Genomic DNA, 22,424 nt, shown 5'->3' on the forward strand with positions numbered 1-22,424 from the left:
AATGGTGCTATATATGCTTCCCTTTAAGTACTAACTTTGAAATCTGGACCATGTCAGGATTTTTGTTCATTTCCAGGAGTTGGAATATCATTCATTGGTTGTGAAAACCTTCACAAATTTCCACACTTTTGAGTTGTTTCAGTTTAATTATTCCCCCTTCCTGCTTATCTGTTGAGCTGCCTGCTTGGACAGTCTATGTGCTTCTTACAATTATCCAGATTTTCCAGCTAATTTTTAACATTGAGACTAAATGTGACCACTTTTAATTTCAGACTCCTTTTTTTTTGTTAATGGCCCAAGGCATGAAGATAGGGTCATACCCATTGATCAGTTTTAATTGAATGAAAATTGGGGGAACTGTTGCAACATTCATTATCTAAATGAGGTCATTTAGAGTCTGAGGTATTTGATTGGTGGTGCGGTATGTCTTGAGGCTGATAATGTCCTAACGGTCAACTGTCCTAATTGCACAGTTGACCGGGTCATGTTTCTTATTTTTAGAGGGGAGAATATTTGGACTCAGGCACAGTCTACAAGTCTTTCAGGATTTATACTGAAAAGTTCTGAAACTTGTTCTGGTGTGAAGTCAGACTGAACAGCTATTCTTAAACAGAAAACCAGGTGGCAGCAGGTCTTTGCTGTTGAAAGGCTTAATGTTGCAGCTGGAGAGGGAATTGTATGGATTTTGATAGATTTGGCAGTAAACTAGTCATGGTGATGTGAAAAAAAATATTTTTAGTCAATGAAATGAAGTTTTGTTTAGAACATGTTTTTATTCTAACAGGTTAAGTAGAAATGTTACAACTTGTTGCTTGTGCTCTTCATCTATGTCTATTAAAAGCCAAACCATGTTGCATTATAAAATATTACAAAGTTCTGTTTCTGTGTTGTTGTTTTTTTTAATGTTTTTTTTTTTTTTAGATCTAAGTTATTATTCAGAGGAGCATTATGTCATTGTGTGTATATCTTGTCAACATGGCTTAAAAAGGTTATGAAGGTAGAAAGAAATCTTGCTGCTCCTGCTTGGAGTAATCACAAGCTTCTCAAATTTGCTTTGTATGTCTTTCTCTTTAACCACATGTCTTTACTTTTTGCATCAGATTGGGACAGAGAGAAGCTTTTAGAGGCCTGGATGAGCAATGCAGAGGAGTGCTGCCAACGCTCAGGGGTACGGATGCCCAACCCACCCCCTAGTGGCTACAATGCATGGGACACCTTGCCCTCACCTCGCACCTCTCGCTCCTCTGTGACATCACCAGACCAAATCAGCCTCATGCCTGCAGATGAGGATTCTTCTCTGGTGAGAAATGTCATGTTTCCTAGTCTCCAATGCAGATGGCTCACTAATATAAATGGTTCAGAAGGTTCGTTATGGGGCTTCTGTTCATAACACCGTGAAACAAACTATTGACTGTTGTAGAGTATTTAAGAAGCTTGCAGAGTGACGGGAGAATGTGGGTAAGAAGAGATTTCTTTTTACCTTTTGAAGAAGTTGAGTGTGTACTTTCCTGAACAGACTTCATGGTGAGCAGAGGAGATGCATTCCACAGAAGTCTTGCAGAAGAGATTAGTTTTTTCAGAGACTGCTGAGAAAGGGAAAAAAGAATTATGAGATAATAGGTTTTGTTATTTGGTCCAGGGGGTAACTTCCTAACTGTGATAGTAAAAGTTAAAGTTGAGCTTACTGAAATAAAAAGGCTTCATATGGAACCTGCTTCTGGCACCTGTGGATAAAAAGGAAAGTAATTCTAAAGCTGAAATTTGACTCTTCCCTTTACTAGACTATTAAAGTTAGCCAATCTGTATTTTATTTCATTTAATTCATGACATTTAAATGCTTGCCTTTCTTTTTTTTATTTGGTTGAATGTTAACAATTACTTTTCCTGAGAAATTCTGCCCAGTGAAACATTTTAGCAGTGTGTTTTTCTATGTCCCTCATCTATACTGAAAGCCTACATCGGGATTTGTATGCCAAGAAACTCGAGTTAAAGGAAGTTTTGACTGATCATGTACCAGAACCACCAATTTTGGTTATCATTATTCAGCTAATTTGTAAAGTTGTTAAATAACTTGCCTAAAACAACAAGAAGTCTGCTTTTCCTTGTTTGTTCAATTTAAAATCAGTAGAATCAGTAGGACTATTAAACTAGAAGCACTAAGAGAGTACAGACCTCTGCCAAGCCATTATATTTTTTTCTTTGCCAAGGATTGTAGTTAGAAGCTCTAATGGAAAAAATATTCCAATCTCTCCAAAAAAGAAAGACAGTCAAAACCAGCGCCACCAAACACAGGACTTCCGCCTTGGCTGAGGTTGTAAAATATAACCCTGGTACCCTCATGGAGCACATTATTTTTCCATTCATGAAATTAAGTACATGAAGAGCGACCTGTCAGCATTGCAGTATTCAGACTAATTGAAAACCTAGCAATGTACTCATAAACTGCCCAGCAGTGTTTATTTAAACTGACTGTCTCCGGTAGTACATATTTCCTGAAGGGTTTTCCTTGAATTTCTGGAATTTTAATAATTCACATCTGCCAAATCTGCATAATATTTTATTATGTCCTTACATTATACTCCTAGCAGTCATTAATATGCATCTCAGTGGTCTGAACCACAAATTTAAAGTCAAGCAACATTTCTTCTTCTTGTCCCTGGAGAAATGCAGTTTCTGATTAAGAAAGTTCAGAACAGAAGTTAATATTAACATATTTTTCTTAATAAAAAACAAAAAACTGTTGTGCTAGATTAATTATTATATTGACCAATGACTATAACCATAGAAATAGGCAGAAAAAGCATGAAATTCAGCCTGTCTTTGTCGAACATGATGGAATCAAATAAATGACTGTGTTATATCAAAGGTACACACACACACACACACACTTTATAGCTTCTGGTCAAAATGAATCAGCTTTTTCCAAACCTTTGACTGGCACTATATGTTATTCTATTCTATTCTATTCCACAGTCATTTAGCAGATGCTTTTATCCAAAGCGACTTACATATGACTTACAAATGTTATAAATGAGTACGGGAATAAACTTGGATTCACCGGCTGATGGAGGAAACTCAATTCCAGTAATTTGAGTTTGTTTTGTGAAGAAAACTTTTGTTGAAAGATTGCTAAAGCTGACAGACTTTATCCATCAGTAATTTTTATGAGAAATAAGGACACATTTGTCTGATTTTACCTTCTCTTGTGGCCCTGAACAGGCATGACTTGAAACTGCACTGTTCAAATTGACTGAGTGCACTCCAGGGCTTGTTTACAACTTCCAGCTGATTATATCACGTTCTTCTCATTCTCAAATCAATACTTGCATTGTTGAAGGACACTGCCTTTTCTTTGTTCTTGTGTTTTTTTCCATGTTTGTTTGTGGTTCATATTTCTGTGGGTGTGAGAAAACAGATCTGCTAGCAGAAATGTCTTCAGCAAACCACGTAACAAGAAGAGGTCATATACTCAGCATAGCTCCTTCTCATAAACCTTGTGCTATTGTGATGTGAAGTCACACAGACAGTCACTTAATCAGGGCTTAACTTTCCCATCCACTGTGGCAAAGACCATCTATCACAGTATTTTTTGGAAAATGTCAGCATATTTTCAAACTATGGACTTTTATATAGAATAATTTTTTAAAGGAAGTGCAGACTTGAAGTGTTAACTAAAATTTTAGCAAAACAACACATTGATTAAATACAGGTGCTTCTGAAAATGATAACAGATTCAGTTATGATTAAAGCTGGTCTAGATATTTTAAATATACATACTGTGAGGCGTTTCCGATTTATATTCTTTCTCTTTCGTCTCACAGTGTGGTATATGCATGTCTTCCATCAACGTCTTCGAGGAACCTGTTGACATGTCTTGTGACCATGAATTCTGCAGAGCATGCTGGGAAGGGTAAGTCTTGCTTCTTAATTCACTGATGTTTTCTTTTTATGTATTTAGAAAGTCCCTCACTTTTTTCTCTAATTTATTAGGTTTCTAAATTTGAAGATCCAAGAGGGAGAAGCCCACAACATTTTTTGTCCTGCCTACGACTGTTACCAGCTTGTGCCAGTGGAAGTCATAGAAAGTGTTGTTTCCAGAGAGATGGACAAGCGCTATCTCCAGTTTGACATCAAGGTACATTTTGGATTTATTTAACATCCCTTATAGCTACTTAAAGCATGGCCCTTTATATTCAAATAGTAGTTTGGGACAAAAACATAACCAGTAAATAATACCTTTCTTTACCTTGGTTATGACATTATAAGTGTCTTTTTTTCTTCCTTTTTTAACTCCTTTTCTGTGGCTCCTTAATTGGAAGTCCTAAGATATCCAACCTAGAAAAAGATGACTGCTTTTTTATTTAATTTGTCCCATATATAAGTTTGTGTTTTTAAAGCTGCGTCATATTTAGCTTTCTTTTGTCACATTTTTGGGTCACGATAATAGGGCAGCACTTTCAACCCAGGACAGTTCTGTGGTCACCCACACAACCATGTAGGGGATCATTTTAATTGCCCACTTCACTTACATGTGCACCTTTGTAATATTCAAAAAGTGAATTTCACTCAAGTGTAAAAGACCTTTCCAGTGATTTCTGTAGACAGAGGTCTTTCAACTTTCCCAATTATTTCATTCTCTTAAAATTAGCATCAGACCCTGTCAGCAGATGTGTTGTTGACCTACTGACTGATGGGAATGATCTTTGCTTCATCTGTAACAGGCGTTTGTGGAAAACAATCCAGCAATTCGCTGGTGTCCTGTGGCAGGCTGTGAAAGAGCGGTACGGCTGAACACACACGGCCCTGGGGCATCTATGACAGACCCTCTGAGCTTTCCCCTACTTCGAGCACCTGCTGTGGATTGTGGAAAGGGCCATCTCTTCTGCTGGTTAGTGTTCCTAATTTCACTGATGTTTTCCTTTTTTGTATTTAGAAAGTCCCTCACTGTCATGAAAAGGTAAAAAAAAAATTGTCTTAGAGTTTTTTTTTCTATCAAACTTCAGATATTTCATAATAATGATGGCATCTAAAAACAAACAAAAACAGTCATTTAAAAAAAAAAAAAAAAAAAAATTTCAGAGCTCAGACCAACTGAAAAGCCTTTTCTCCCTGCAAATAGAGTAAACATTTTCACAGTCAAGTTAAAAGCACTTCCGGAAATGTAAATGGCCAAAAGTCATTTGGAAGTCGCAAGCTGAGTCAAATTTAACATTCAGTCATTTTCTGTGTTCAGCTACTTGTGTGTAATCTCTTTTGTGTTGCAGCTTGGCAGTAGATACAAGGGCAGAGGAGTACAGATGCTGTATTGTCTTCCACCTTCTGCTGTTTTCATAACCCTGCACATTCTCCCTGCAGTTTACCTCCCAAGTTACCTAACCTCTATCCCACCGTGATGAATTCTTTCTCATTATCGTACCTTATTGCACTTTAATTTCTTGTATGATTTTGTGGGAGTTGTTGGTAGGTTCAGTCGGGAGTTTTAATATCACAAGGTTTTGTAATGAAAAGTATATCTAATGCAGGTTTTACCTTAATAATAATTCCCATAACTTGAAGATGGCGTGCAGTTCACTGGCAGATTAGTCCAATTTGCCCAAGATGGTTGATGGCTGATAAAGCATCTGCAATTGGACTTCGATGGCTGCTGGGCTCATCTTTTATTTTTTTATTTCATGTCTGTTCAAGAAAGACGAGGTCATTTTCCCCCTTTTTCAAGCTTTTTTGTCTGTATGTATTCCAGGGAGTGTCAAGGTGAAGCCCATGAACCCTGTGACTGCGATACCTGGAAGTTGTGGCTCCAGAAAGTCACTGAGATGAAACCAGAGGAATGTGAGTATTTACAATGGTTTATAGAATAATTATATGTAATAAAACAATTTACACAACAACACACTGTCATCTATCTATTCTGCCATCTCCTGGTCTGATCTTTGCATCAGTGCAACTACATAAAAATATCAGGTGGTTAATGATCTCAGAAGGTTTTAGTTTATTAGCCGTTTCTGCTACCTTGCACTTTTTTTCCACACGCAAGTGTTTGATTTAGTGCCTAGAATTTGACCACAATAATGGCGAACAATTTAATAGTTTACCAATTAAAATCTGCCATTTTGATGATGAATTAATAATTAAAATGAACAGCCCATTCAGTGGAACTACACAATGTTTAGAAGCAGTAATTGGACTGTAAACAAAGTAACAGATGATTTAAGATGTCCCAAATTGCTCCTAAGTGCCACTTCATTTATGTGACAGTTGAAAGATAAAAGCAATTATTTTGTTGGAACCATCTCCTCCTTCAATTTCACGGCATTCTGTTTTATCTTAGCATTTCAAACGTCACATCAGAAGTGCTTTGATAATAGCCAATTATTCCATTTGAGTGGATGTGTGTGGATGAGATCAGGTACATACATGTCTTGGGAGATATTGGCAAAGTATATAAAACAGTAGACATTAGTCAGGCTGGATAATTACCTATTGAGTACAGTAGTCTGCATTGATGCTGTGGTAATCGTCATCCTCATTTGAGCTTGTTATGCCTTTATTTCTTGTGTTTACCTCCCTGTATCCCTATTCAAGTGGCTGGTGTTAGCGAAGCATATGAGGATGCAGCCAACTGCTTATGGTTGCTCACCAACTCTAAACCCTGTGCCAACTGCAAATCTCCAATCCAGAAAAATGAGGGCTGCAATCACATGCAGTGTGCAAAGGTGAGTTAGCCAGAGAGGTTTTATTTACCACTCTCACCATCGCATATTGTAATTTTACCGGTTTACCTCATGGTTTCCAACTCTTAACATATTCTTGTATCTTAAAGCGCTTGAAAAAGCTGTAGATGGTATACTACTATGGAGTACTACTGGGGACAACTAAGATGCTGCAGACTGTGTCTTGTTTATGCACTGATGTGCAGTTACATGTACAGTACGGGTCTGTGGCTTTGTCTTTGTCTTGTGGGACATGTTTTTGAAACTAGTAAAATAATAAAGATATGAAAACACAATGTATTTACAGAGAACCTAAAATACAATTAAAAGGTCTTCTATCTAAGTGGGCCACAATAGCCTGTCCTCTCCTGGGAGGTTCAGGGATCTCTTTGTATCCATATGACAGATGTTCAACTGACAGTTCATGTCTTTCTCTGAATCAACAGTCTGAAAAATGATTTAAGGTAGCGGATTTGCAGAATCAGAGGTTTGAGAAAAACAAAAAGAAGCACCAAATAAAATCAAACAACAACAAAAAAAAAAACCTCCCCCTGCATTTCTAAAACAAGAAAAAGGGAGTAAAGCGAGTCAGGAAATGCCTCCATTGAACTGAGAATGACATTGCAGTCCATGAGCCAGGTTCTGTTTGGTCTGTGACAGCCCTGTCGCTGTCTTTACTGGTTAAAGAGGCTGATGAGAGATGGAGGTTAGTTCTGGAGGAATGGAGCAGCTTTACAAGCTGAGAGGCCACGGAGGGCTGAGCCTCTTGACCTGTTATTACCTGGTAAGAAATGGCTTTGCCCCTGTTGCTTGGAAACATGAGTTTGAGTGTTGCCAAGGAACCGTTGTCTTTTCACTGCCATTTTCTTCTCTCTGGTCGCGTGTCAGATGTTTTCCTCTTAAGTCTCTCCATTTCCCATGTTGTCTCTGTCGCCTTCATTTGCTGCCACTATAGCCCCTTATTCTGGTTTTTAGAAACCATTTTGGTTTTTCAAAGTATCATGGAAGTTGTGTTGACATGACAACAGCGATGTCAGCCTTTGCTTTTGCTTCGTCACGGACAGAAGTACTTGTGGCTTGGAAATGGAAATCACTTCGACTTGAATGTGCGTCAGATTTTAGTAGTTTTAGTGCCTACCAGTGGCAGCAGGCTACAAGGACTCACTGTGAAGACCAAACAGCTGCCTTTCAGAAACTTAGCCTAGTCTGCTGGAGAAAGCCACAATTTTTTGAAAGAAAAAACAAAACAACAGATGACAAGCATAAATAGTCTAGGTCCATTTTTTTTTTTTTTTTTGTATTGTAAAGAAATTCCTTAACCTTAACATCATGTAGGAATCCCAGTTCTTTCAGCGGTAGTAAATCATGTTCGCTGCTTTGTAATATCAGTCAAGTTGTGTCTTAGTATTTAAAATACCTCAGTATAGCATCACAAGCATTAACACTTGACTGTCCAGACTTAAAGAAGGAGTTTGTTTCTTTTTCTTCCCTCCCTGTAGTGTAAATATGACTTCTGTTGGATCTGCCTGGAGGAGTGGAAAAAGCACAGCTCATCAACAGGGGGTTACTATCGTTGCACTCGTTATGAAGTAATCCAACAGGTGGAGGAACAGTCGAAGGGGATGACAGAAGAGGTACACACTGGTACACGAGGACTGGGCACTGATTTTTTATGTTTACTATTTTTATCCCAGTTCACTGTTCTACATCTAAACTATTTCCCATCAGTGTTGTGATAAGAGGGACCAGATAAGGGATAATAATTAAAACACTATCTGATTTTGTGTTAGTCTATCTTCCTGAGGTAGTTTAATTTTCACACATTCTATAATTCTTCATTTAAACATGTTCAAGCAATACTAAATAATCTCTATTTTTAAACAAATCGATAAATACAGTGTGCCACAGCTCAGTAATGTCAGCAAAGGTGCTCATTTCCTGACATTTAATGTAAGTTCTTTATTTATTCACATAATGGAAGTAGTGGGAAGAAAATCCCCAATTTTGTGTGTTTGATTAAAAGGTAGTCTAAGAAATTTTGTGGACAAACTGTATATTTATCCAGTCAAATACACCCATTGACAGCCAAGAGGAGAACATGTAGTGTGGGTTTATACACTGTAAGAGGGGGGAAAAAGGGCCCAGAAAACAGTAATTCCAAGCTTTAAAAAAGAAACCTCAGAATTCATTCAGACTGTTCATGATTGGTTAAAATTGGTAAATTCTTAGCCTGCTCTAACACCCCCTTCCAATCACAAGTATGGCTTATACCTACACCTCTACTGACTATGACTGCTCACATCCAGAGTATTTACACTTTGTCAGTGAGAGGGAACAATGTGCCCAGAAGTTTATTAACTGTGACTGTGTCTTGTCACGGCTTTGCAGGCAGAGAAGAAGCACAAAAGCTTTCAGGAGCTTGACCGTTTCATGCACTACTACACACGCTTCAAGAACCATGAGCACAGCTATCGGGTAAACAGTGCTGGCTTTGCTTTTCAGCTACATCTTCTTTGCATATTTCACAAAGAGTCATGTAATGAAGTTAGCCAGGAAGAACTTGTCCTCTGAGTGGGCATTCCTTCTAATATGCTCATTTTTAAGATGTTACAAATATTGTATATCCAGTCTATGCATCATCCATACTTTTAATATTAAAGTCTGCACCTTCACTGCTGTTAATTTATTTAAATGATGAAAACTTATTATTTTCCTGAGCAAAATTCCTAACATTGCATTTTTCAATAACAAAACCTTCCGTTTTAATCCCAATAGCTTGAGCAGCGCCTGTTAAAAACAGCCAAAGAGAAGATGGAGCAACTCAGTCGAGCTTTGAGTGGAAGTGAGTGTTCAGTTTACTGTGAAGGTGTCCATCTTTATTACACATTTAGCTGCAACTTAATCTAGTCCTTGGATTTTGAGTCTTGTAAAGCTGGCACATTTCAGAAAACACAGAGGTATTATTTGTAAGAGTTGTAATATTTTGGAGGTTAGATGACTTTTAATGATTAGAAAACTTTGTTTTGTAAGTAACCTTTAAAAGTACTTCATTTTTGAGCAAAAAGCTATATTGTTCTGATACACACCATTTAAGGTATCATGAGAGTTTAACTTACAGTATGTAAGCACATCACCACTCTACTTAGTTGCATTTTCAGTGGTTATAGTAGATATATAAACATCTAAACGTAAAATTCTACACTTAAGATACTTATGCTCTTTTTGTTTTTTATTTTAGATTTAAAAACCAAAATGCCTCATTCAAAAACAAAGAAATTCATTTAAGAAAGAAATCATTTAAACAGAAGAAAGAAATTTATTTAAACAAAAGAAAAAGCAAATAAGAAAGAGATTAATTAACATGAGTAGGTTACAGATGGAGCAGGATACATGAGAGTTTTACTTTCACAAGTCTGTAAAAGTCAGCATAGTTCTCGATTCTCTCAATGTAGACATCACAGAAATAATTCAACAGTTTCATTATACTAAAACGAATGTAGGTACTCTTCTTCAGTTCAGGATTTATTGAACTAAAGTAAAGTAATTAAGGGATTTTTTGTGTCATCTGATTCTTTCCTGTCTATCTTAGGGGAAGGAGGCCCACCTGATACTACGTTCATTGAAGACGCAGTCCTGGAACTGCTTAAGACTCGCCGCATCCTCAAGTGCTCTTATCCTTATGGGTTCTATCTGGAGCCCAAAAGCACAAAGAAGGAGATCTATGAGCTTATGCAGGTTTCAAGACTACTTACTGAGAAGAAAGACAAATGTTCACCACAGTCTGTGTTTTATATGGACCATTAAAGCTTTCTACCTCTTCACCATCTGGCTCAGTAATACCTCCACATCACAGCTTTTAGTTAAACATGGATTTAATAATTCATAATCTTTAGCATAGAAGAGGATATACATTCCCCTTTTATATTACAGTTTCACACATACTGCAAAATAACTGGATGTTAGACCTGCTAGATCTAACTAAATCTAATGCATGTTTAAAGGTGATTCAGTAACTTTTGATTTAAAAGTAGTTTATCCTTTGGGGTAGTTTTTATGTCTTTAAACATACTGAAGTTTGGGAACATAATGGCCTCTCCCTCTAAAGAGGGATTTACTTTTGTGTGTGTCTCCTAAAATGCCAGATGTTCACTACATTGAGGGGATGTGTCTAATATTGCTTCTATGAATGGGACAAGCAATGTGCACTTCCCTAAAGTCAGTTATTCAAATGTTTGCTGAGTGAGCTTGAATTGGTACATCTAAAGTTCAATAGCCAGTCACTGTCCAAAAAACCCCCGAAAGCTTCGGCACAGAATAAGCCAAACAGTTAGATTTTGTCTGAGGATTGTGGTGGAAGTCCCCAGGGTAAAACATTAACTGTCTCCTACCCTGCCGGTTACAAACATACAAAGCATGCTGTTTGGAGCAGCACAAAAGCTAGATACCCATTAAAAGATTCTGGCCACACTGGACATTAAAGAAATCTGCTTGTTTCTATTTTTTATCAGACCCCTTTTCTGTGTCTGGAGTCTGACAGGAGCGTAAACAAGTATCTCTGCTCAATGATGCGGCAGATTCATCACATGCTATCTTGATACAATTCATGCTTTACAATGTTTGCTTTTTGTTTTTCTTCTCTTTTTTCAGTCATATGTAACATAACAGCTGACGTAGTTTTCTGGTACATTCTTCTGTTTGTCTGTCCTCAGACCGACTTGGAAATGGTCACTGAGGACCTGGCACAAAAGGTTAACAGGCCGTACCTGCGGACACCACGCCACAAGATCATCCGTGCAGCGTGTCTTGTACAGCAAAAGAGGCAGGAGTTCCTGGCTTCTGTAGCCAGGGGAGTGGCCCCCAATGACTCTCCTGAGGCCCCCAGGCGCAGGTGAAGAAAGACTCAATATTTTTCTCAGAAATTCTTTACCAAAACAATCCAAAACTAAACCTAAAGATCTTGTCAAATATTACTGCATTTTGAATTTGTGTAAAGTGGGAAAGAAAACAAATATACAAAAGAAAGATATTGGCTTTTTATCAGTCAAACTAACAGCAGTGCCTCTCTTGTCTCTTGCTTCCAGTTTTGCTGGTGGAACGTGGGACTGGGAATATTTAGGATTTGCATCACCTGAGGTAATTATTTACTGATTAAAATGTCTGCTGCATCAACTCCACACTTAAAAATGAAGTCAACATGTGTTGTTTTGTTTTGTTTTTTTACATGTTATGTCTTTTTATAAGGTGCTCTTCAAGGCGGCATACCATTTTCCAGCTTTACATAGTTTGTTTCTAGAGTCCACTAGAGTAGCTTTGTTAGTCTTGCAGATGAATATTGTACTGCTCAGTTCATCCCATTTATGAAACAAATTGCTTGCAAAGGCAACACCCAGTACCAGTGAGCTGTATTATCTAAACTTTAGCTGTAGCAGATAACTTGCACAAAACATTGTGACAAGCTGATATCAGCTTGATGTAAACAAAACTTAAGCATAAATAAATAAATAAATAAGCAAATATCAGATCAGATATGACAGTAAACAATCAAAATCCTAAATGATAAACTTAAAAGTTTAATGGAAAAGTTTAACTGTAAAACAAACAGTTTTGATATAAATCTTAAAAAACTGAACAGCTCAGAGTCCAGTGGATGGAGTAAATGTGATCTTGCAGCCCTCACCAGTAATAACACTCCTACTTCAGACTGAGAGCGGCTACTTAGTGTGCTTCAGATCAGATACCTATGTTGTGAAGAACCGTTTAATTTTGATTAAGGGTTGCTTGAATTGATACAGTGCTGCCAGCTCTACTCTCTTAATGCCACACTTAATCATGTTTAATTAATCTCAAATCTTAAATCTGATGATTATATCAGGCATTAAGCCGTTTATCTTTTATATGAAGTTAGAATGATCTTAATCTGGTAAAACGTTTGTGTTTCAATTTTGGCTCGAACTGCACTGACTGAAGCAAGCCAGGTGATTAAGTGTTTTCCTGCCCATTATGCAACGATTCAAACCAAAGTGCATTGCTCTGGATCATTACACTTTACTAACAAGTTAACACATAAGAGTCATAAAATTGTCAACAAAGCAAAGGTTTGATTATCAGCATGCCCCCCTTTTAATGCACAGCTTGATGAATGCTCTCTGCACTTGTTTATGAATCGATACATTGCAGTTTTCACTGCAGGTGTTCATTACCGTGTCGTTTTCTAGACTGTGGCAGTTCTTAAACTTCCAGGCAAACAAGTTGACTCTGCTCAGAAGCGCCATCGCTCCCCTGGTTTCATGTTGACTGTGTCTGTAGTGTTGGAAGCAGAAGATCAACACTGGAATCTTCGATTAAACATGAGCCTCTCTGGTTATTGTGCACATATTTTACCAGTATGAAGACAGGCATTCTCAGTAGACTTTTTCTTGGGAACCATTCTGACTAGTCAAAGTGGTGAAAGCTCAGGTTGAATTAATGATGGTGAAGTTGCATTAGGAGTCCCAGTAAGCAGCAAACATAGAAGCAGGACCTCCCACATGTGTAATGTAGTCCTCTCTAATAACTTATTCACTTTCCTCCTGCGAGTACTTCAAGTTAAAAATGTCGTTGAGACAGGTCGGTTGGAAGGACAACAAATTTGCCCCATCTGCCAGCTGTGTTTTCTTTTCCTCAGTCTGAATAACTTTCTTACTGGAGCCCTTACTTGTACATTACCAACCGTAACATGGGGCAGTATGAACTCCACTGTGGTATGATGTCTTAGAAAGATGTGAGGACCAGTTTGCTTGTTTGTTTTTTAAATTTATTATCATTATTTATTTTTTTTATCTAGTTTTGTAACTTTGACTTGTATTGGATGTGTCGGTGAGAAAGATTGTTGCTTCTTCTCTCCTTCTCCCCAACCGACAGTCCAAGCGCTGCCAACACCGTCCCCGTAGCAAAGTTCTTTTTACCCTTAAACTAAACACAAAAAGCAAACTGTGATTGTCAACATTTTGTTGACTACCAGCCCTTCTTCGCTGGAAGTTTCATGCACAGATGTGGATGGTACACCCCAGCTGCTGGCTAGATGCAGTATTTGCTGGAAGTTTGATCATTATTTTATTTTGAGGTTGAAACCGGTTCTTAATTTTGGTTTTGGGGTCTATAAAATGAGCCTACAACAATGTCAGCAGTGAGACATGATGATGGACAGAAGCAGAGCTTTGACATAACATCTGTACTGTGATACACAAAAACCAAATGACAGTTACATTGAACCAAACTAATATCTGTTTCTACAGTTTCTACTACTGTAGCTTTTCTATTGGACCTTATATATCTGTCCTTTGCTGTATGATACATGATCCTTTAGAAAATTGAATGATACACACCAAGTGAAGCACTTGCAAGTTAAAAGGCACAAGAGGAGATTTAATTAAGCGTGGTGCATATCACAAAGGAGTGGCGTTTCTTCAAAAGAATGAATGATCAGTGTTAATTCAGATGAGATGGTCATCTCACCTTTGCTCTTTATTGTGTAGATTTAAATAACAAACAAGCCGACAATGTTCTTTGTTGTCAACAAATGATTTTTGGCTTGTGTTTTCGCTAGCAGTAAATGTTATCATCAGACCCTTTTTAATTTTTTTGTCTGATGAATAAGAGCCTCAGTCTCTCATCTGCGGTAGTTATTGGGAACTCCGTAGCGCTAATCAAAGCTGGATGTGGCTGCCTCACAGGCACAGCTACAGATGGCCCGCTCCATGCTTCTTACAATGCCTGCAGATCACTTCATAGTGGGCTATTTTTAGTGTGCTGGAAACATGAAAGAGACTTTGGGTGACAGGCTTTTGATTATATATGAATGTGACTTTCGCTAATAAATGAGGATTGAATGAAAAATGCTCTTGATCATTTCTCAACGTTCTAATATCTTGATGTGGAAATTTAGTGCATGTAACCCTTTCATGGGAACATGCTTGGAGTAAAATCAGCAGCTTATGGCAGCTCTGAATTTTAATTTACTTCATGCTTGACCACTTTAAGCAGACTATTTAGATTGTGACTCCAACATTATATCAGCTTGGTTTGATAACAGATCACTGTTGTTTTTTTGTTTTTTTTTTGTCTTTCTTTTAGTCTGATAAACTTTTATTTTATTATTCCAATAGGTTGCTAGTCTAGTCGGATAATAATCTACTCATTCATACTGTATTAAACGGCATTTAGGCAAATCAAACGTATCCAGCTACATATTTATTTCCCATTTTAACTAAATTAGGTAAAATATGTGCGGCTCAGGGAGAAAACTGACTGTCAACTACTGTAAAGTTGGGTTTTGACCCCTTGTCATGCCACATGTCGAAGGCAATGGTCATTCAGGTAGCCCTTAAAAGCAGACCAGTAGCTTTAATGGCAGCGCTGCCTGTTTTATGCCTGTTTGTATGTGTTAGTGGATGAATGTGAAACACTTGAGTGCTTGTAGTGCTAAAGGTAAAAGGTGCTGCTTGTGAACTATTTACCAAATGCATTTATTCATCCGATATCTATTTTTGCCACTTGGAAGATAACACATTTACTTTTGAATTGCTCGACCACTCAATGAGGTTCACACTCGCGTTTGAGATTAGATGAGTTTGCACAAGTAGTATTTTCACACATCTGTGTATCAATCCCCATGTTTCTTAATTTACAGTTCCCCTCTGGTGAGCATGTGCTCTGCATTGATTCAGTCTAGACTTGAACAGAGTGACTGAAGGCTTGTGCTGGAGATGAAAGGTTTTCTGGAACATAAGACTGACCTTATTTGAGCCAAATCGCTTCCCTACATAAATCAAAGCTGCCAGCGTACAAACGATGTTCATGTATGTTTATAACAAAATTTCTACATAAGATTTTTGCCAGCCCAGAAAGCATTGTATATATTTTGGGGAAAAAAAGTAGAATGGTGACTCAAAAGACAATTAAATTCAAGTATTTATTAAAATTAATTGAGAGCTTGTGTCCTTTTCCTGCTTTTGTCTGAAGGAGTATGCAGAATTCCAGTATAGACGGAGGCATCGACAGCGGAGGCGAGGTGACATGTCTAGTGTCCGCAGCAACACTCCTGACCCTGACGACCTCAGTGACAGCACTTTAGGTACTGCAGGGATTCATATGTGGAGCTTCATCTCTGCATTTACTTGTTTTGTAGAAGATTTCTCCTTTTCTTGTGAAGAAAGCTGGGATTTTAGAAATATGGAGTTGACTTATCCACAAGTTATAAATATGACCGTGCTCCAGGTTTCTGGCAGAACATTGCTTTCCAAGTAGCATTGTGACAAGTGGGTACTTCCCACTGTGAAATTGTTGTTCGAATGAATGTGTTGAACTCGTAGCAAAGCGTTGGAAGATTTCAGATACATGACCAGGTGCATCCAAAGTAGTCAAACGGAATAAGAGACTGCACCATCAGAGATGTGTTCTTCCAGCTTAGTTCCCAGAGAGAAATAAAAGCAACATCATCGCTGACAGAGATGTCGCCAAATAAAGACCTTGTGACTTCAGTCGACAAAGGTCCTGTCAAAAAGAAGCTGTCTGGTAATGATCTAAGAGTATGAAAAGCTTCTCTAAAAAAGTGTCTCAGGAGAAACCAGGCATTAAGCTTGGTAAGACACCTCAGCGTTTCGCTTAGTATGACAGAACAAAGTCCCAATCCCCGATGAATCCAGCAACAAAGGTAGGAAATGATCCGTAGTGATCATTTCCTACCTGTTTTACTGTTGTCAAAGACCAACAGTAAAACCTGCCGGTGAAAGTTTTTAATAGTAAGTCAGTGGTGGACAACTCTGGTCCTCAACGGCTGCAGTCCTGAAAGTGTTCAACACGCCTGACACACATTAGACTTATTTAACGGACTGGTGCAGAACTTGACATCAAACTCCGGCCTGGTCCACTAATTTCCCATTGATCTGAGTCAGCTGTGTTGCAGCAGGGAAAATGGTCAAAGGTTGCTGATCATTCTGGACCTCACTTGTATGACTACAAATGTATGTATGACTACAAAACAGCCAACAGCGGGCATTTTACCCCCTACATCTAAACTTATTCATTCCAGCTATAAGTGTACAATTAACATATTATATATTGAAATAATGTTTTGTGAAATACAGTATAAAGCAACGAAAGTAGTCTAGTGTGCCACAGAAAACAAAATCTAACCCTAAATTTGTTTATCCTAAATATTTGTCTGAAAAATTGGAAAAGGTGTGGATCAGCCTGAAGTGGGAGAAAGTACACCAAAAACATGAGAAAAATAAAGAGTTAGACTGCATGACAGTAAGAATATGTATACTATCATGACAATGTAGATCATGCTTACTCCTTCCAGTCTGATTTAGAGCTGCAATCTGGCAGGTTTTTCATGCTTTCCTGCTCCAGCACGCCTGACTCATTGATGATTCATTGTGCCGAACCTGATAGGCGGTTAGATCTGTTTGATTCAGGTATGTGGAAGCAGGAATAAATGGTAAATGGACTTGTACTTTCCAGTCATGCAGACTACTCAAAGCACTTTACACTACTTGTCACATTCACCCATTCACACGCACACTCATACCCCGATAGGCACATCGGAGGGCAGCTTGGGGTTCAGTGTCTTGCCCCACGACACTCCGGCATGTTGTCAGGGGAAGCCTGGCATCGACCTCCCAACTTTCCAGTTTAAGGGCGACTGCTCTTCCTCCTACGAATACATTGCAAACCTGCAGGATTGCAGCTCTTGTAGGAACGGAATGGGTGACCCTGGTCTACACTATGAGGTTAAAACAACTATTTACATCACAGCCAGCACAGTTAAGGTTTCCCATCACACAGCCTTGCAGCATGTGCTGCTGGTGTTGTTGACTGCATCTATGTATTGTGCCGCAGCCCATGTTCCACCTGCTTTGCTGACTGTTTACTGTCATAAACGCACGGCAGCTACTGTAGAAATCCCTTTGAGCTGTTTGGGTTTCAGTGCACTTCCTACCAGGCCCACTATGTCGTAAAAGACAGAACTGTGTGATCTCTGCATACCAGCCTTTACAGATTACCTCCACATCATATAATCCAGAACTTTGGGAAATTAAGTAGAACAGCACGAAAACCCTGTGAGATCAAATTGAAGAGCTGTGGCTGAAATGGTTAGAAATGTTAAATAACTACTGTAAATGACCATTCACATAGTTTCAGGTGAAGTCACGGTCCAGCAAGGCTTAATGGTTTTATCTGACAAAGTAAATGACACGGCAAATTTCAGAACAAGCAAAATGTTTAATGTTCTGTTGAGGCTGTTCGAGTGTTACATCACTGTTCAACTGTGGCTGTTTTATTCTTATAGTCGTACCCACAATCCATATCTCTCTCTCTCTCTCTTTTCTTCTACAAAAGACAATCAGGATATTGGAGGAGGACGCAGGCAAGGCCCTCTGATGGTGAGTACACAGTTAGGGGTTTAGCTGACAAAACCTTGCAGTTTAATAAACCCACATTTGCACAATGGGTGCAAAAGTGGATGTTCAGAAGCACACAGTCATGCTATTCGTTTAAACACACTGGTCTGAGTTACAGATAGTGTCATTAGGGTGTTAGTCCCACCCTAATGAAGGATGCACACACTTAGGAAGGACCTGCATACATAGACTGCCACAGCCAGCAGCTTTTTGGATCATGTGGCAGTAACACACCTGGAGGTGAAGTAAAAACATACTGATTGGTGGACTGAAATTACTACAGTATTTTGTCTATATTATGGTAATTAAAACAAATATTACTTTGAAGTTTAAAATCTGAAACTTGAGCAACACTCAGTGGAAACAGCAACACAGCCCGCCATAGAAAATCCTGCTTCTTTTCATATGAAAGGGTTAAAAGGTATTTTCCCTGCCTATGTGTACCTGCTTTCTGTATTTCATGTTAAACCTTGATAATTGCTGCTGCTCTGTAATGAGGCGACAGTCGTGCGGTTTGTGTCACTGACACTGTTCTGTTCATTCTTTTAGGGTCTCGGTTCCTTGGATGAGGACGACCCCAACATTTTACTGGCCATTCAACTGTCACTCCAGGACTCAGGTCTGGCAGGGAGCAGGTCCAACCATGAGATCCTTGCCAACGAAGCTTCACTCGGTGCAATTGGTACCTCCCTGCCCTCCAGGCTTCAGCAGAGCGCTCCAGATGTTGAAGTCCTCCCCAGAGCTTCTTTAAGCAGCTCAGAACTGCTGGAGCTGGGAGATAACCTGGCAAGACTCGGTAACATCAGCAGCCAGTACGCCGCTGCCACTGGTGTTTCCATGGCTGTACAGCAGCGTGACAGTCATCACCGGGCACACAATTCCTCCACAGGCCTTTTTTCTTCTTCCACTGACACGACAGACTCTCCCACATGCGACAACCACGATCCATCCTCGTCCTCCGCTTTGCCAACAAATGCTAACTTGCTTGGCAATATCATGGCTTGGTTCCATGACATAAATCCTCAAGGTATCACTCTGGTCCCTTCCACCTCCTCTGACAGCGACTCAAACATGGGTCCACTCCTCGCAGGTGACATAGAATGTCTGCATGATGATGAGAAAGGCGAGCTCGTGGTCCTCCCTGGCGGCAGGAAACCTCAGGAAGCGAGGACTGATGTGGGTTTCTGCTCTCAGAGGGACACAGAGGAGAAGGAGTCTTCTGTCGCTGAGAGGCCGACTCAGTTAGATCTAGTGGGGCTCGACACTATGCCACTACCTTACACGGTCACCCTTGACCCGAGTGGAGAGCGTGCTGAGCGCGCCGGCTCAAAGGCCTGCCATGTTGATAGTCCGCAATGTGACTCTGTGTCCGATCAGCTGCCAAGCACCAGCTCCTCTGAGTGGGAAGAGCAAGTGCACTTGGTTTGATGTGCTTGGCTGAGATTGGCAAAAGCTGTTAGTGGAAGGCCAAAAGAACACTAAAGATAGCATAGCTGAGGAAGACGCGTCGTAGCCGTTCAGGTGGAATGTATTGAGAATGAAGAATGTCAGTCAGCTGGTAAATCAGAAGTATTTATCATTAAATCCATTTGAACTCAGAAGTCAAATGATCCGGGTTCCCAGTAGGAAAATGCAGCAAGAACATCCCCTTCAGTCAGATCTGAAAGTATCAGAAGACGTAAACCAGCTCAGACTTCAAGATCCAGCAGCGCTGCCTTATGCATAAAAAGTAGCGACAGCTGCTGTTAGAAACTCTTATCACTTCTTTCAGTTTTTGCCTCATTAAATGTCACACACAAACTGCAGCCAGGTCTCTCAGTGAACACACTGACCTGGTGTTTGTATGTGCAAAATACACTGCAAGATGTTTTCAGCTTGTTTTGCTGATACTTTCTGGCCCGGTCTGAGCAAAACACAAACACATCCAGACGATTATTCGCCTTGCAATTTAACTATCATATCGGGTGTGATGGCTTGGTCCCAGCCTGGGTTTTTGACTTCTGAGGCAAAAGGATCACAACATTAGACTTGAGTGCAGGAATTTAGCAAAGCTATCGCATCAATTCACTGCTTTTATTGTGAGCACCTTCTGAACCGAGCCCTCCTGCAATGAGAGCACTAACCACAATGAGCACTTAATCATCATTTATAAGGAGGTGTCTACCTAAAAGCCTGTACTGATGAAGATTAAAAAAAAAAAAAAAAAAAAAAAAAAAAAGCTTTTTCTACAATGAAGTTTAGAGCAGATAAGATGTAGATGTAGAATATTTAGCCGAGCTACTATGTGGTTTGTTTTCCTACTGAATTAAAGCCGACTGTGTGAATCTAAATCCGGACTTTGAAAGACTTCATAAAATGAGCAGATTCAGATTTTGCTCTGTAATTCAGTCCACAAGATACAGGCTGAGAGGTGGTCATCGCTTCTGTCTGTACTAGCCTACTTTATAGGTGCCAAACACTGACTAGCAAAAGCACAGTTTGCAGTCACCAAGTGGATTATTCACAGCAAGTTGTGCCTGCTTATCACAGTCTTTCCGATTCAGTGGAACTTCAATGTGAACGTCTCGAGCCATATTTTTATTTGAGATTACAGCTGAATGATATTTTCAAATCTCACTTGCTAAAAGCCGTAGTGCGCTGTGTAAATCTGTAGTATCAGACCACAATTGTTGTGTACTTCATGTGAAGCTTTCAACTTTAAAAAAAAAATTGTTTAAACAGATTTCCTGCTCAAAAAAACTAAACGGCTATTCATCTCAAAGCCTTAGTTTAAATAGGAGGTGTCCTCAGAGGGTCAAAAACAACAAATGCTGAGATCTCACGGGGCTGCACAGTGTGATTCAGCTCACACCTTCGAGACAGCGTACTTTGAATCCTGTTGTAGCTTGTTTTTAAGTAACGTTTGAGCTGAATGTCAAGTGTGACAGACTTACGTGGTCTTGTTTATGCACTGCAGGGAAGGCCGGTCCAGGAAAAATACCCTGGTAATCACTTTTTTTTTTTTTTTTTTTAAAGACTTGGGTGAATTAATCTAGTTCAAGTCACTGTAAATCATCTCTGGGTCCCGTTTTGGTGCGGTAAAAAACAAAGCCTTCATAGATCTCTGCAGATGTGCCAGATTTTCGGGCTGTGAAGGAGGATTGGTGAATGTGTGCAGCATCTCAACAGCATGGGGAATCCATGTGTTTGAAGTGGTTGTCTGCGGAGCTAAAATCCCAGTGCCTTTATGTCAGTCTTCATTTTACAGTTCTTCTTCACATATTTGAGTGCTGATTACACAGGAATAAAAAAAAACAAAAAACAAAAAAAAACACCTGTTACCTTAAACTTGTTTCTCTCACCCAACATTTCTAGCGTGCAGACACATCTTTGTAGCATGAGGCTTTTTTGTCTTTTAGTAGTATTATATTAATAAAAAGAGATTTTTAAATAATTTGGTGAAATAGGTTGTAATAGTTTGTCATTCTTTAAAATCGAAGAAAAATAGTTTTTTGTTTTTTTTTAACTTTTTGTGCAGAAATGCGTCATGTCCTGCATTTTGAAATAGATGGATAGATGGTTTTTCCTGTGGTTAGAAAACTAAAATCACTGTATTAACTTTGAGTTGACATACTGTATGTTAATCATGTATCTGAAGACACTAAAATTGCAATACAAAGTAGGTTCACTGACCCGTTTTTAAGAATGAGTTGTGAATGAACACACTGATCGATCTGTTTTTGTCCGACTCAAGTGTATCAACTTTTTACCCCAGCTGACTCGGACTATCCAATCTAAAGGCAGTGATTGCTTTAGGTGTCTTGAAGTTGTCAAACTGTGCCATACGGTTAATGGAGCTAACTATGTTGGACTTGTTGATGTGTGTTAAATGGAGGCGGTAACATATGTGTCCCCCCCTGTCTGTCTAACAGTATGCTGTGCATGGAATGTGGGTACAAGTCTAAATGGAATTTATATTTTCTTTGTATTTCACCTCTAATGTCCAGGTGATTTCTTTTAAAATTGACTTAACATTTTGTAACTCGTTGAGATTTTCTATTGTAAAGCAACTAATCCTTGAAATGCTATTTGCACTTTCATAGTCTATACTTGATACATTCCCTCTTTATATGAAAACTGTTTGGTGTGTGATGCCAATAAAACTTGTGTTGAGTTTTCCCTCCGTTTGCTGCTGAAAATGATGCTTTTTTTTTTTTTTTTTTTTGAGAAGTCTTGTGTTCCCACCTGTCGACAAGTTCACAATTTAACACGACCGTGTTTGGTTTCTGCA

At 39.0% G+C, this 22,424-nt stretch overlaps 1 protein-coding gene across 2 annotated transcripts in view; it reads left to right on the top strand.

Moving 5' to 3' along the window:
- Positions 1-22,307, top strand: part of LOC306756062 (ankyrin repeat and IBR domain-containing protein 1-like) — a 34,316-nt gene extending 12,009 nt beyond the window's left edge. For both annotated transcript variants that reach the window (XM_079240701.1, XM_079240702.1), the window contains exons 6-20: positions 1,101-1,300; positions 3,822-3,910; positions 3,991-4,135; positions 4,722-4,888; positions 5,741-5,829; positions 6,583-6,713; positions 8,210-8,344; positions 9,099-9,185; positions 9,486-9,552; positions 10,300-10,445; positions 11,420-11,598; positions 11,792-11,843; positions 15,711-15,822; positions 18,093-18,136; positions 18,704-22,307. In XM_079240701.1, coding sequence (XP_079096827.1) covers positions 1,101-1,300; positions 3,822-3,910; positions 3,991-4,135; positions 4,722-4,888; positions 5,741-5,829; positions 6,583-6,713; positions 8,210-8,344; positions 9,099-9,185; positions 9,486-9,552; positions 10,300-10,445; positions 11,420-11,598; positions 11,792-11,843; positions 15,711-15,822; positions 18,093-18,136; positions 18,704-19,582 — 2,522 coding nt within the window. In that variant the 3' untranslated portion in view covers positions 19,583-22,307. The remainder of the gene's footprint in view (positions 1-1,100; positions 1,301-3,821; positions 3,911-3,990; positions 4,136-4,721; positions 4,889-5,740; positions 5,830-6,582; positions 6,714-8,209; positions 8,345-9,098; positions 9,186-9,485; positions 9,553-10,299; positions 10,446-11,419; positions 11,599-11,791; positions 11,844-15,710; positions 15,823-18,092; positions 18,137-18,703) is intronic.
- The last annotated feature ends 117 nt before the right edge of the window (positions 22,308-22,424 follow it).

The sequence above is a fragment of the Telmatherina bonti genome (genome assembly GCF_933228915.1).
Source record: "Telmatherina bonti genome assembly, chromosome: 5".
In the NCBI taxonomy this organism is placed as follows: domain Eukaryota; kingdom Metazoa; phylum Chordata; class Actinopteri; order Atheriniformes; family Telmatherinidae; genus Telmatherina; species Telmatherina bonti.